Source organism: Lissotriton vulgaris, chromosome 9, assembly GCF_964263255.1.
Source record: "Lissotriton vulgaris chromosome 9, aLisVul1.2, whole genome shotgun sequence".
In the NCBI taxonomy this organism is placed as follows: Eukaryota; Metazoa; Chordata; class Amphibia; order Caudata; family Salamandridae; genus Lissotriton; species Lissotriton vulgaris.
In genome coordinates this window covers 242,143,564-242,156,571 of record NC_141697.1, presented here as the reverse complement: position 1 = coordinate 242,156,571, position 13,008 = coordinate 242,143,564, and the positions used below count along the sequence as shown (strand labels likewise).

Genomic DNA, 13,008 nt, shown 5'->3' with positions numbered 1-13,008 from the left:
ATCTTGGGGAACTGCTTTGGTTCACCGCTGCATGGCCTGGCTTGCGCAGCACTGGGCAATTCGGGCGCTCTCACCGTGTATGCCGGTTCCCCTGCTCTCGCTGTTATAGGCTGGATATAACTCAACTGAGTTGAATAGGTATTAAAGTAGATGCTGTACTTATTATGGACGTTAGGTCTCCTATGTTGAACAGGAATGTTGTCTCTCACCTTGGTTTCTCTTTTTGGATCTCCTCTTGCGGGAGTCCGCAGAGTGCAAGATGGGGCACTGGTAAAGAGAGCAGTCTCTCCTCGCCCCTCAGATGTCTTGCCAGCAAAGGAATCTGGTCTTTTTGCCGCTGCTCTTGGCTATGCAGGTGAACCTGCTCATGCTCTATGGTGCTCCGGGAAAGGGTGCTGCAGTCACAACATCTTCTAAGGTCATGACAATCTGGCAAACAAAGGTTACAGATCCTGTGCTGGTCTGAATTTGCAATTTTTTTGCACCATTTTGGGCGCTTCGCAAAAACATGGAATTTAGCGGAAAAAGAAAAACAATTCCTGTAAGGAAATTCTCTGAAAAAACTCACCTTTGCCTTTATTGGTTCCAGTGAACCTCACAAAGAGCAGATCTACACAATATATGGTCGTATATGGTCACTATAGAAACTCAAACCTCTTAGGGCGAAGCCGGAGGAGCGAAAAATGTCAGAAAGGTGACTAATTGACCGACATAGAACGGTAATATCACCTTCGGCAGGACAGTAGCCTGAGTCTGCAGCACCAATTTGTCTGAGAAGATCGAGGCGTTGGGAGGTTACGTAGAGAGCACCTGCAGTTCACTTATGTGTCATACAGAAGTGATGGGAATCAGACAGTCTTGATTACCAGAAGCCATAACAAACATCGGTGCATAGGCTCACATGAGATATATATATATATATATTAATCTTTCAAGGAATTTTAAGGTTTCCTGTATACCTAAGTATATAGGAACAATAAATAAAATCACACTTTTATTTATTTTGCACTAATGCAAGGGATACGTACAGTAGTTTGCATATGGGAGATATAGGTTAAGTTGATCTAAGGGACAAAACAGCTTTTTCCGAGTTCGATATTTCCTCTATTATCTCATTACACATTCTATTGATTTGCCTTGTTATTTTATTTTATCTCAATTTTGAGATTTGTTTTGCACTACTTCACATGTATAACATTGTTACCATGCTTATCTTACCCACTAGTGCTATGATGGTCGTAACGCCCATTGCATTTATGCAGATATAATGTTGGCTCGTTTATAAGATTATTCTTTATAAATGGATTTATCCAGTAATAGCCTAATTGTTAAAAAGACTCAATATGATTTGATTTGATATTTACATATATATATCTGACATACTTCAAACTTGATGTAGAACTTTATTAGATAAACACAACAATATGTGAAATCAGTTCGCTAGAAACTACACATGCATGATATAGTCTTTTTTCAGTGTTAATGCCAAAGGGCTGGCCATGTGACCATAATGGGAAGAGGCATACTGTTTAAAAATGGCTACAATGTAACCATTTATGTGATCAAGGGCTCTCGAGCCCGAAACGCGTCATCTGTCGATGCTCTTTTGGATATGGTTGATTAAATAACATTTTGCCTGATCAAGTGGTTCGCTTCTCCTTCTTCGCCGCCGTGGCTATGGTGGAAGTGGCGGGAGTCTTCATTTGATATTGAGATTATATATATATATATATATATTTATATATATGTATATATATATATATATATATTTATATTAAACGTCTGGAATATATTTAGGCCCCATTTAGGTGAGGCAAATACTTTTGGAGAAACGCATGGTTCAAGTACTTCCAGAAATGCATCAAAAACCGCGATTGATGGAGAGAGAGGGGGGGGGGGGATTGGGGGTCGGTCAAGCAAGTTTATAAATTGTCTGAAAGTGCAGACACATAACCCATAAGTTTGCCCACTGCAAAGCTGGACATCAACAAAAACAATTTCATGCACACAATCTATCTAGATCAGGTGTCTCCAGCGATGAGCTCGAGAGCAGCAAGTAGCTCTCCTGTGTGCAATCCAGCCTACAAATATAGAAGCGTTTGTATGGTTGAATTATTTCTATACCAAAAGTAAAAAAGCTTGTATTTGAGACACAAAGGTGTGTGTTTTCAGAACTCCTAAACTGATGTTTTGGGGGAAAATAGTTACATTCTCAAAATTAAATCAGCTCAAAATCAGCTGTCCAATGAAGACTTTCTGAAAGCTCTATCAGGCATGAAAAGTGGCTCACCTAATGATCCAGCTCCCATTCATATCCTCAAACAAGTCGGACCTACCATCTCTCACTTGGCCACCAACCTTATTAATGCCTCTCTAAGCCAAGGAGTGGTCCCCGCCAATTGGAAACATGCAATAGTTAAAGCTTTACAGAAAAAAACAGGTCTTGACCCTTTAGACCTTTCTAACCTTCGCCCAATTTCTCTCTTACCAGGCATAAGTAAGATCGCAGAGAAGGCTGTCAATCAGCAATTGTCGGCTTTCCTTGAATCCAACAATCTTCTCCACCCCTCGCAAACAGGTTTCCGCCCAGGTCAGGGGACCGAGACCGCTCTTCTGAAAGTGGTCGAAGAAGCCAGATGCATCTTGGATTCAGGAGGATCAGTCCTTCTGATCCTCCTGGATCTAAGAGCTGCATTTGACACGGTGGACCACAAGATCCTGATCCAGCGACTACTCAACCTAGGAGTGAGGGACACGGCACTTTGTTGGCTTTCATCCTTCCTTAAGGACAGAACCTTTCAGGTCTGTGAAGGGAGTGTGCGATCCGATTTTTCCCCCTCCAGTGTGGGGTTCCTCAGGGCTCTTCACTGAGCCCTAAACTATTTAACACATACATGGCCCCCCTGGAGGATGTGGTCACTCCCTTTGGGATAAAAGCCGTCACATACGCTGATGACACCCAAATGGTTTTATCATTCTCTTAGAAGGTGACAAACTTAAAAACCTCCATGACTGTCTAGAAGGAATCCAAAACTGGATGTGCGACTCAAAGCTGAAACTAAATGGCTCTAAAACCGAGCTCATGCTGCTGGGACACCAAACACCATCCCTTCCCATTGCCATGTGGCCAGCATGCTTAGGAACCCTTCCGCAACCCAAGCAGAACTTAAAAGTTTGGGTTTCTGGTTGGAACAAGACCTTTCTCTGAAAACGCAGGCCAAAAAAACAGCTGGTACCTGCGTGGGCCTACTTCGCTCTGCCAGGAAGATTCTTCCACTACTCCCCGCACAGTCACAAAAAATGCTCATTCAAGGTCTAATCTTATCCAGACTAGACTATTGCAACGCCCTCTTCTTGGCGGCCCCAGAATCCACTATGAATATTCTTCAGAGAACACAAAACGCTGCTGCAAGGCTTCTGACAGGCACCCCCCGGAGAGCATCAGCCAAACCAGCCCTAAAGGCACTCCATTGGCTGCCGATCCGCGAAAGGGTCAAATTCAAGGCCCTATGTACTACCCACAGAGCATTACAAGACCAAGGGCCCCCGATGCTTAAGACCATGCTCCACCCATACAAACCTAACAGGCCCCTGCGTTCCGCCCAAGGTAACCTGGCCACTGTCCATAGAGTCAAAAAGGCCCGCACTGGAGGGCGCCGCTTTTCTGTGACAGCTGCAACTCTATGGAACGCCTTGCCAACCAAGCTACGCGCTGAACCTAACCACATGAAATTCCGGAAGCAACTTAAAACTCACCTTTTCCCGCAATAACCATTACTCCCCTTCTACCCCTCTGCTTCTCCTCTCAGTTGTCAATGCAATCCCAGCGCTGGGACGCTCCCGGGCAGCCATGCGCTATAGAAATCCAGTTTCATTCATTCATTAATTTACATCTATCATTTGATTAGGAGAGCATTATTATTCAAATTATTACCTTGGTGCCAGGGGGATTGCAGCTATGGCTGATCTTTATTACATATGCATTCCAAGTTGATAGAGCTTTTTTACTTTACTGCTGGCAGTCCTGCCTAATGCAACGATTTGATCATTGCTGACAATCTTGGATGGGGTGGTTACTATCACATCACTAACTCAGTAGCTCAGGCTGATTTTCACTGAACATAAGTAGCTTTTATTACAGAAAAGGCTGGAGACCCCTGATCCAAATGACGAACCCCATGCCAGGCCAAAAACTTTTCCCAGTGAGTGGCACATATTGACTAGGAGTTTTTGCTTCATGAATAAACCTACTACTTGAGGCGGCAAGTCACAAGAATGTAGCTGCTGAGCCTCAATCCCCAAGAAAAGTTTATTAGTCTATTATTGTGCAATGAAGCGCCCTAGTAAACATTTACTAATGTGACGTTCAATTCAGTTCCTTAGTGCTCCAATTTTAGTAATGAATATGGTAGAGCGAACACGTTCGAATCGTTTTCCTTTCCCTACATATTTTGGGCCAGATGTAGGTTATTCCTATTTACCTACTCTTAAATACCGAATCATATCAATTCGATATTTAAGAGTAGGTAAATAGGAAGGGGGCAGATGTGGGTAATTCTTATTTTAGAATTTGGTATTTACTGATTCGGTAAATAACAAATCGGTATTTCCTATTGATTCCTATGGGCCTTGAAGCCCATAGGAATCAATGGGAAATACTGATTCGGTATTTACCGAATCAGTAAATACCGAACCCTGCAAGGGTGCAGGGGGTGTCACTTTGACACCCTGTAGCACCCCAATTCCAGGCTTGTGTGACATGTGGCAAACATACATGCCCTAAGGGTATGTCTGTGTCACATGGCACCTTTGTACATGCACAGATGTACATGTACACCTGAATTCGGTATTTTAGCACCCAATTGCATTGGGTGCTAAAATACCGAATTCTGAAGGCCTGTAGCACTGTAAACAGTGCTACCTACATCTGGGATTTACCGAATCGGTAGAATTACCAATTCGGTATTTTACAGAATTGGTAAATTTACAGATTCTGTAAAATAATGACCCCTACATCTCAATCACCAAATACCGGTCGGTAACGGCCGAATTCGGCTGTTACCGACCGGTATTTGGTGACCTACATCTGGCCCTTTAACTTTTATTAAGGCATATGCTTTACTATTAAAAAGGCATACTTTTCTCCTCTTAAAACCCCCAAGGGGGCCACCTTGTGTAAAATCTGGGAAATACTAGTGACCAGGAGCCCGATGACAAAACATGTCACTGTGATGAATAAGGGCCATTGTTCTTTTTAATGTAGAACTGTAAAATTGGATTTCTTACAATAAGGTATCACTTCTCACTGGTAATTGTCAAAGTGTTGCTTGTATAGTGGGTCTGGTATTGCAGTGATAGAACTATCAACTTTGACACAGGAAGAAGTACTATAATATTCCAATTTTACTGCTATAGTGGTTGGGTTTAAAGAAGGATATGGGAAGGGCATTGACAAACAATATAATTCTGCAAATGAAGGGGGTGGTCTTTGCTGTGCGGGTACCGTTTTATTGTTCATTCCATTACTTTCTGTACAACTTAAAAAATGGATGAAAAAGAAACGGGATCAGGTTAGGGATAACATTTAAACATCAGGAGTTTTTGAAAGTTTGCATCGGAAGAAATCACATTTTGCATTAAGATTACAGACAGTAAGAAGCAGAATGAGGTCTGGTAAGACCCCAAGTGAGAGGACATGCTCAACAGCTGAATCTGGTTAGATTCAAAGACTCGTAATTCCCCCCACCCACCTTCCTGTGATACATCCTGTGGCGACAACAAACATTTATCAACTTTACACAGATTTGGACAGCAGTTCGGAATACCCCTCCCAGTTTCCTCATGAATCTGTCTGAAAGAACACTGGACTCATTTCACACCATACCAACTCATTGAGTCAGATCATTTTCACCGACATCCCCTCGATGAACCACTTGCCCCATATGTAAACTGCAGTAACGCTCTGCACTAAACAGCAGAGACATAAATTAATTACTGAATATGCACTATACAAAAATCTTATTAAGAGTGTTGCTTTGTTTGATCCACCGGGAACGTTGGGAATTTTAGCTGTGAGACCAACCTGCATGACTGACTCTCAAGGGGCAAAGTGCTTGTGCACCCCTGCACACCAAAATATTATAAACATTCAACCCTGCACTGGAAAGCCAAATACTTCCAATAATTTAATGATACCAATAGGAAGCATGACTGAATATGCACGTTTTAGTTTTGGAGGCGAGCAAGATTCATTGTTCCACCAAGTACTTGTCGGGCATCTTCTGTGGATTTGTTGCACACAACAGTATATCGTCAGCGTACAGTTGAGAAATTCTAAAAAAGATTTCCAGAGTACTTCTCGGAGATGGACTTCCCATAACACTTTCCTACTCAATGAATTCTCTATAATGAAAATAGGCACTATGGCCCTGTATGAAGTTTTGGGCAGTTTCGATGTCCTCTAGGTCACCTCAATTGGTTTGTGCGTTATACAATCCAAAATAACAAAACTGTGAAGAATGCACGGACTCTCCCGCTGGCCTCATTTTGCACCCCACTTTGCCTTTCTTGGGTCAGCTCCCACCCACGAAATGTCCTTATCTTTTTTTAATTTAAAAAGAAGACTGAACATATACAGCGTTGAAGATAGAGGTTTGGTGAGAGTCTCAGACCAGGAACAAGGATTTCAATCACCGTCTCCTTGGACAATGAAGCAGCCAAAGAGGGCTTATTCCACTGAAAGCTTATTTCACGACAGTCACATGCTATATAGGTTAGTGGGTTATGTTCAATAGCGATTCAGATTATGTGGGAAGAATTTGGCCAAACCTGTCCATACTGAAGACATTCTAACAGGTGGGCAGGGCCAGAATAAATGTTCCTTCGGACGGTGACCTGCATCTACCTCTCTATTGGGCATTATAAGAGTACGTTCAGAAAACTGGAGTGCGCAAATTTAATCCACATGAAAGTTGATGCATTTGCTGATGTAGCCACCCTGTTATTCTTTCTCAACACTGATAAGTGGACAGTTCTAAATGGTTTTAAACTGCAAAGTTCATAACCAACTAACACATTGTTATTGGGTGGTCTTACAATATCCTAAAAATCACACATTCTAGGTGACATTCATGTAGTATCAAGTACTTTGAATTTGAGACCACAGCAACTGTCGGCACTAAAGAAACATATGAAAATGTTTTAAGAAGTTATATCAACATAGACACAATATGACCTATTAATGATCAGGCAAGCATGTCAAAAAAATTCAACTTACTCTTCGACAAATTGAGAGAGTGCTTGACAGTCTTCTTCAAAGACCTGAAGCCTGGGTTGATAAATATATCGTTCACTCAGAATGTCTTCTTGAGTAGGATAGGCCTTCACTTCATGCTATGGATAAAATTAATGTATACATCAAAAGTGTCACTACTGATGTTAAAATAAACATTGTTCAAGGCCACAAACACCACAACTGAACATTTTTAGGGTCGAACTGTAGCCATGGCATGGTTTCTGACTGGACACCTACTAAACATGTACTTTGTGTAACACAGACCCATAAAAAAATAGTAACTTTGGTTCAAACTGATTCATAACATATTTGAAACTGCGATTAGTTAGCAGCAAAACACCTGCAAAGTAGTGAGAAGCACATAATGCTTTTCTGCTGCCTTTGGCTGATCGCCCCGCTTGAGCATTCAAATGTTGCGTTCACAGACTGCCCAGTACAGCCATGCAAAAACATGAACTACCGCTGATCTGAGTGCCCTAATCAGATTGTCTAACAATTTGGCCAATCAAATCTACAAAGGGGTCACACATGTATTGAAAAAGAGGAACACACGGCATCTCGTTTAGAGAACATAGTTGAATCCTTTGAGATGCCACATGTTTTACATACGAGAGTATATTCTGTCAACCATTCCTTAGGAGTATTCATAGAATTTAGGAACTCTAACTGCCCCCCTCCCCCCACTCACTCACTCGATTGCAATCTATATACAGGTAGAAGTATAAGCGACCAAAATGTAGCAACATTGTATTTCAAGATGCGATTGTAAACCTACAAGAAAATGTTTTAATTTATTTATATCTATACCAATATCCAAACGTTGGATACTTTTGTTACTGCAGTGCAAAGGTCAGGTCAATTTACCTTTATTGCCACAGTACAGCAAAGGTAACATGAGAAAAAACTTTCAACAGCTTGCTTGCAACTATTACTTTATGCACTGAAACAACTCTTTAACCCCTCCCCTGCTGATGACGGAACCGCTCCGTCCTCAGCTACGGTTGGGCTGTGCTGACGACGGAGCGGTTCCGTCATGGCCCGGCCGCCGCGCCTGCGCGGCTCTGATTTCGCGCCTGCGCGGCAGTTGTATTGAGCGGGGCGGGTCATGACAGAACCGCTCCGTCACCAGCACAGCTCAACCGCGGCTGGTGACGGAGCGGTTCTGTCACCAGCATGCGGCCGCCGCTCGGCCGCCCCGCCCAGTTAGCGCTGCGGCGGAATAGCCGCCGCAGCGAAAGGGTTAATAATGACAATATCTCTCCAGGGTGATTTTACCTTCCTACACAAACTCTCACCTTTTATCCATTACACCCCCCCCCCCATCCCCCAAAATGTTTGTACTTTCAACTACTTCGCACCATTACCCCGCCTGCCACACCCAATGAACAAGTTACTTATTGTCGGTAATGCTCTTTCTAGTGGTTCCTCACCTTAGGACATCCCGAGATGCCAGATTGGATCCGAATAATTTTTGTCGTGCTCCTCCATGATGACAGGTGGCACCCTGCAGTTACCGACTGGCTCCAAACCACTCCGGGAAGAGCTGCATGTAAGTGCCAGTCCTACCAGTTTCTTGTTGTTTTCCCTTTCCACACCCTAAGACGCGAAGCATTACCAATTGTTGGTAAGAATGTGCTGATCACTAACAGGAGACATTTTTAGAAGAGGCCACTCCACAGAACTGTAAGAAGGACAAACACCTCTTGCGCCAACACAGTTGTAGTGGCTTGACTCTTGTCCAACAGCTCTCAGACCTTCTGATGTCTACTTTTTGGCCAGTGCGCAACAGATATTGATGAAGAGGACTAACCACCTCAACAGGGTCCTATGGTACATAGTCTTACCTTTCCATGCTAAAAAGTTGATAATTCCCTAAATGGTGTATTTTATGATGAATGTAAAAACAAAGTCCTGATCTTGTCCACTGGATGGAGCCCCTTCCTCCTCTTTTGAGGGGCAAAGGGGAGCAAAGAATGCAGGTAAAGTGATTGACTGCTCAACACGAAAAAATCACAACTTTGGCTAAGGATACCAGAGTCCGCAGTACCAATTTGTCTGGAAAAAAGGTGGTGTAGGGCGCAGTTGCATGGATTTGCCTGAGGTTCACTCATGCGACGAGCTGATGTAATAACAATGAAAAAGACAGTTGTCAAGAGACACAGTGAACAACAGTGGAGAGGTTCAAAAAGCACATACATCAGGAATGTCAAGACCAAGTTAAGGTCTAACTGTGGCACCACAAACTGTTTGGGAGGGAAAGTGGTCAAATCTTTAATAAAACACATTACAAAAGGTTATTTAAATAAGAACGGAAGGTCAGACACAGTGCCCATTGTAAGATCCATCTGCTAAAAAAAAAAAAAAAAAAAGACATCCGACATATTCACTTGTAAGGGGTCCGCATCCAGGATGCCACAACGGGGTACAAACTTGTCCAAGGACCAGCATAAAGGGAATTCATGGAGGGTTGCCTGGCAGAAAGGATAACATCTACCATTTCTGGCGGCAAAATAAATTCAGTCAATAAACGTTGAAAAGAGACTTGGATGGAGGACACTGAAACAAGAGCTCCTGCCTAGGTGGTACCCTGATGGGAGCACAGATGCACATGCTTAGGAGTTCCAGGTACCACACTTTCCTTGGCTAATAAGGGGCAATTATGATGAACTGGGTTGCTCAAAATCCATTGCAGGAACGGTATTGGTGGGAAGGCATACAGGAGATCCTAGTCCTAATCCAGCCAGACTGATTTTCCTAACAAATGTTTTTGTGAGAACTACAAAGCACAAAATTGCCGACATTCCAATTTCTCAAAGCTGGCGAAAGGATCTAGCCAGGGCTCTACGCATTGGTGGAACACGGCCTGCTCCACCTCCGCCACGTGTGATCTGATTGACTATGTCTGCCTAGTTCGCCCGCTTTGGCCTTTAGGGACCCTAACTTATGGATGGCAACCAAAACATGTTATGATGCTCCAGCCACCGGCAAGGACGTAAAGTATTCTGCCACAAAATACTGCTAGTTGCCATGCCAATCTGTGAGAACCTCCATCAGCTTCCCACTGATGGATGTCAGGAAAGTCTTCAAGGCCAGAAGAATGGGCTTTATCTACAGAACGAGGATGTGGAGCCTGACCGCCAACGGAGACCATAAATCTCTGATCTTCTTGCTAGAGTGATTCCTGTCCCACACTCAATACGGCAGAGAAAAAGACTTGAACTTTGCAGCGTCCAAAATCACCTGGCAGATAATCGAAGGTGAGGAATCTGTGATCAGTAGCAATCATAACAATTTTATACCAAACTTCACACATATGGTCTTTGAAATTGAATGTTTCAGATTGTCAGATTTGATGCAGATTGGCCGAAGGGAACAACAGCTATAATCAAAATCATTTACTTTTCCATTTAAGATGGAAAACTTCAAACAGGCGAGTTTTGTTGCAAGCAACCGGAAAAACTCTAAACAAAAGTCCACCACCCTCCTCAGTTTCTTACCTGGGTTTTCTGCCAGTAATCGTCAGAGGACAGGTATGGAAGGAACCTTTTTAGTATACAGAGGTAGAGAAGCACAAATCATAAAAGCTATATTTACCTGGGAGAATAAAGCAAGATCTAAGAGGATAACAAACTCACTTGTAACAATATATGTTCAGCATGCTGTGCGGTAGGGCATGCTTCTAGCATCTAGTGGTTGGGGTCAGATTTACCAGTTTCTTAATTTTTAAGTTCGTGGGAGTTGACCAAGGGAGACCTCCTCAGGATGTCATCAGCCTAGAGAGGCCAAATTCCCCTGTAGTGTGGGTTATGGGCCTCTTTTTACGTGCATGTTAAGTTAGCATGGCTTATTAGGGGTTTAAACGCCAGTTTTCCTTTTTGCTGCTTTTGCACATGGCACTGCTTAGCTGTTTATGCTGAGTTAGCTTTCACGAAGGTCTATACATGAGAAAGGGTTTGTTTTTTGACATCTCTAGACATCCATCGTGTCCCCAGTCTGTACAGGGAGTGCTGAGCCGCCAAGGTTATCATAACGTGCAAGCCTGTTTATCGGCGTGTCCGTGTAACACATTTTAGACAACAATTTGGCAGCTGCAAGCAGAGTAGGATTCTGGTGCCTTTATCATAGCACACTTGCCAGAATTAAGCACACTTGGAAGATTCCAGGCATGCAGAGAGACTAACCAATCTTGATGTAATTTACACTTACTGAGCGTATAGGTAAATGGGGTCCGCCTAAAGAATACTCCAGAGACCTTCTATAGTTTTATAATACATAGTTCCTAGATAGGGAGAGTGTTTTAAATAGGCACTTTTATCACCTGTTTGCACTATCATTGTAATATGATTCCTCCTTTTGTATTTTATGGAATTGTCACCATGCAGACCGTATTCTTCTTAATCATATGTATGCTTATGTTGATTAAAATACTGCGCTTGAGATCACGTCATTAAAATAAACATTTTAACCTTACTGTGTCTCTATTTTACTCCTGTTGTGGACTGGTATGAAAGTATAACAAAAGAGTGCTCACTTCCCACCATTCCGGAGATGGTCCTTAGTCTCATGTTCTAGGTTGTCCAATCATTGGTTCCTTTGCTATAGGACGAAGAGCTAATGGGATACTGATTGCTAGTCTGGTAGGGGATTTTGGGTACTGAGGGGAGTTTTGGCACATCCTAATTCACTGAGGTCCTAAGACTTTATGCACAGTTCTGTGTTTGCGCAGAATCCCTGTAACACCACGTTTGTTCATATTACTTTTCACTCATTGAATGTAATGAGTTTTGCATTTCCCGGGGCGTGGCTTGGACGCCGATCGGGATGGCGGCGTGAGCTCGCAGCTCCGCGCGGAATCCCGCTAATTCTCCTGTTTTCGGTACCCTGGGCGACCCGGAGACGACGCTCCTACCCTCTGAAGTGTAAGGGGACAGCCGGGCACGATCGGAAAGTCGCTGGGGGACTGCTGGCCCTGAGGAGATCGAGCTGAAAAGACGACTGAGGTGTTGCCGAGGGTGCGAACAAAATGGCGGCGAGGAGGCCGGGCAGCCCCGTACTTTCGCTTTGAGCCGAGTTGTCGCCAACTGGCAAGAGATCCTGCAATCGGCTGTTCGAAGCACTGGGATCAGCGGTGCTGTGCCCAGAGACCAGGGGACGTTGTCCTGCCTCGCCTGGACCTTGGGGACCCTCGCTGGCCACCGTCCCGGGACCCACCCTTCCCCCCTCAGGCTTCCGAGGGGGACAGCTGAACGGAGTTCGTCAAGCTGACCATTGCTTCCGTGGGCATCGGTGGCGACATTGAACACTGCCCGGTGTTAGGGGGCTGGCACTGCACTGAGAGAGCGGACGCCAACGGGCTCCTGGGCCTGTGACGCAGCACCCTGGAATGGCGGCGATCGGGGGGTTGACGGCCGAGGAGCGTGCTGAGGGGGACCCGGCGACATCAACTCGGATGGGCGAGACTCCCTCCCCGGAGCTGGGCCAGGAACAGCGGCTGAACCAGCGTTTGGATGCCATACTCGAAGCGATCACCTCGACTAAGGAGGCGCTGCACCAAGACATCGCCCAAGTGGCCACGGGCCTGGGGCTGCTACGAGCGGACCACGCGAAGCTAGCGGACAGGGTCAAGGACCATGACCAACTGTTGCTGGACCTGAAGCCATCGGTGGTGACCGCGGAACACAGAATCACGGATATATTGGCCCGGTTGGACTCGC

The 13,008-nt window shown here is 44.3% G+C and overlaps 1 protein-coding gene across 1 annotated transcript in view; it reads right to left on the bottom strand.

Annotated features, from left to right (window-relative positions):
* KNL1 (kinetochore scaffold 1) overlaps positions 1–13,008 on the bottom strand; it is a 617,593-nt gene that overhangs the window by 285,443 nt on the left and 319,142 nt on the right. The window contains exon 14 of the mRNA XM_086937420.1: positions 7,277–7,392. Coding sequence (XP_086793546.1) covers positions 7,277–7,392 — 116 coding nt within the window. The remainder of the gene's footprint in view (positions 1–7,276; positions 7,393–13,008) is intronic.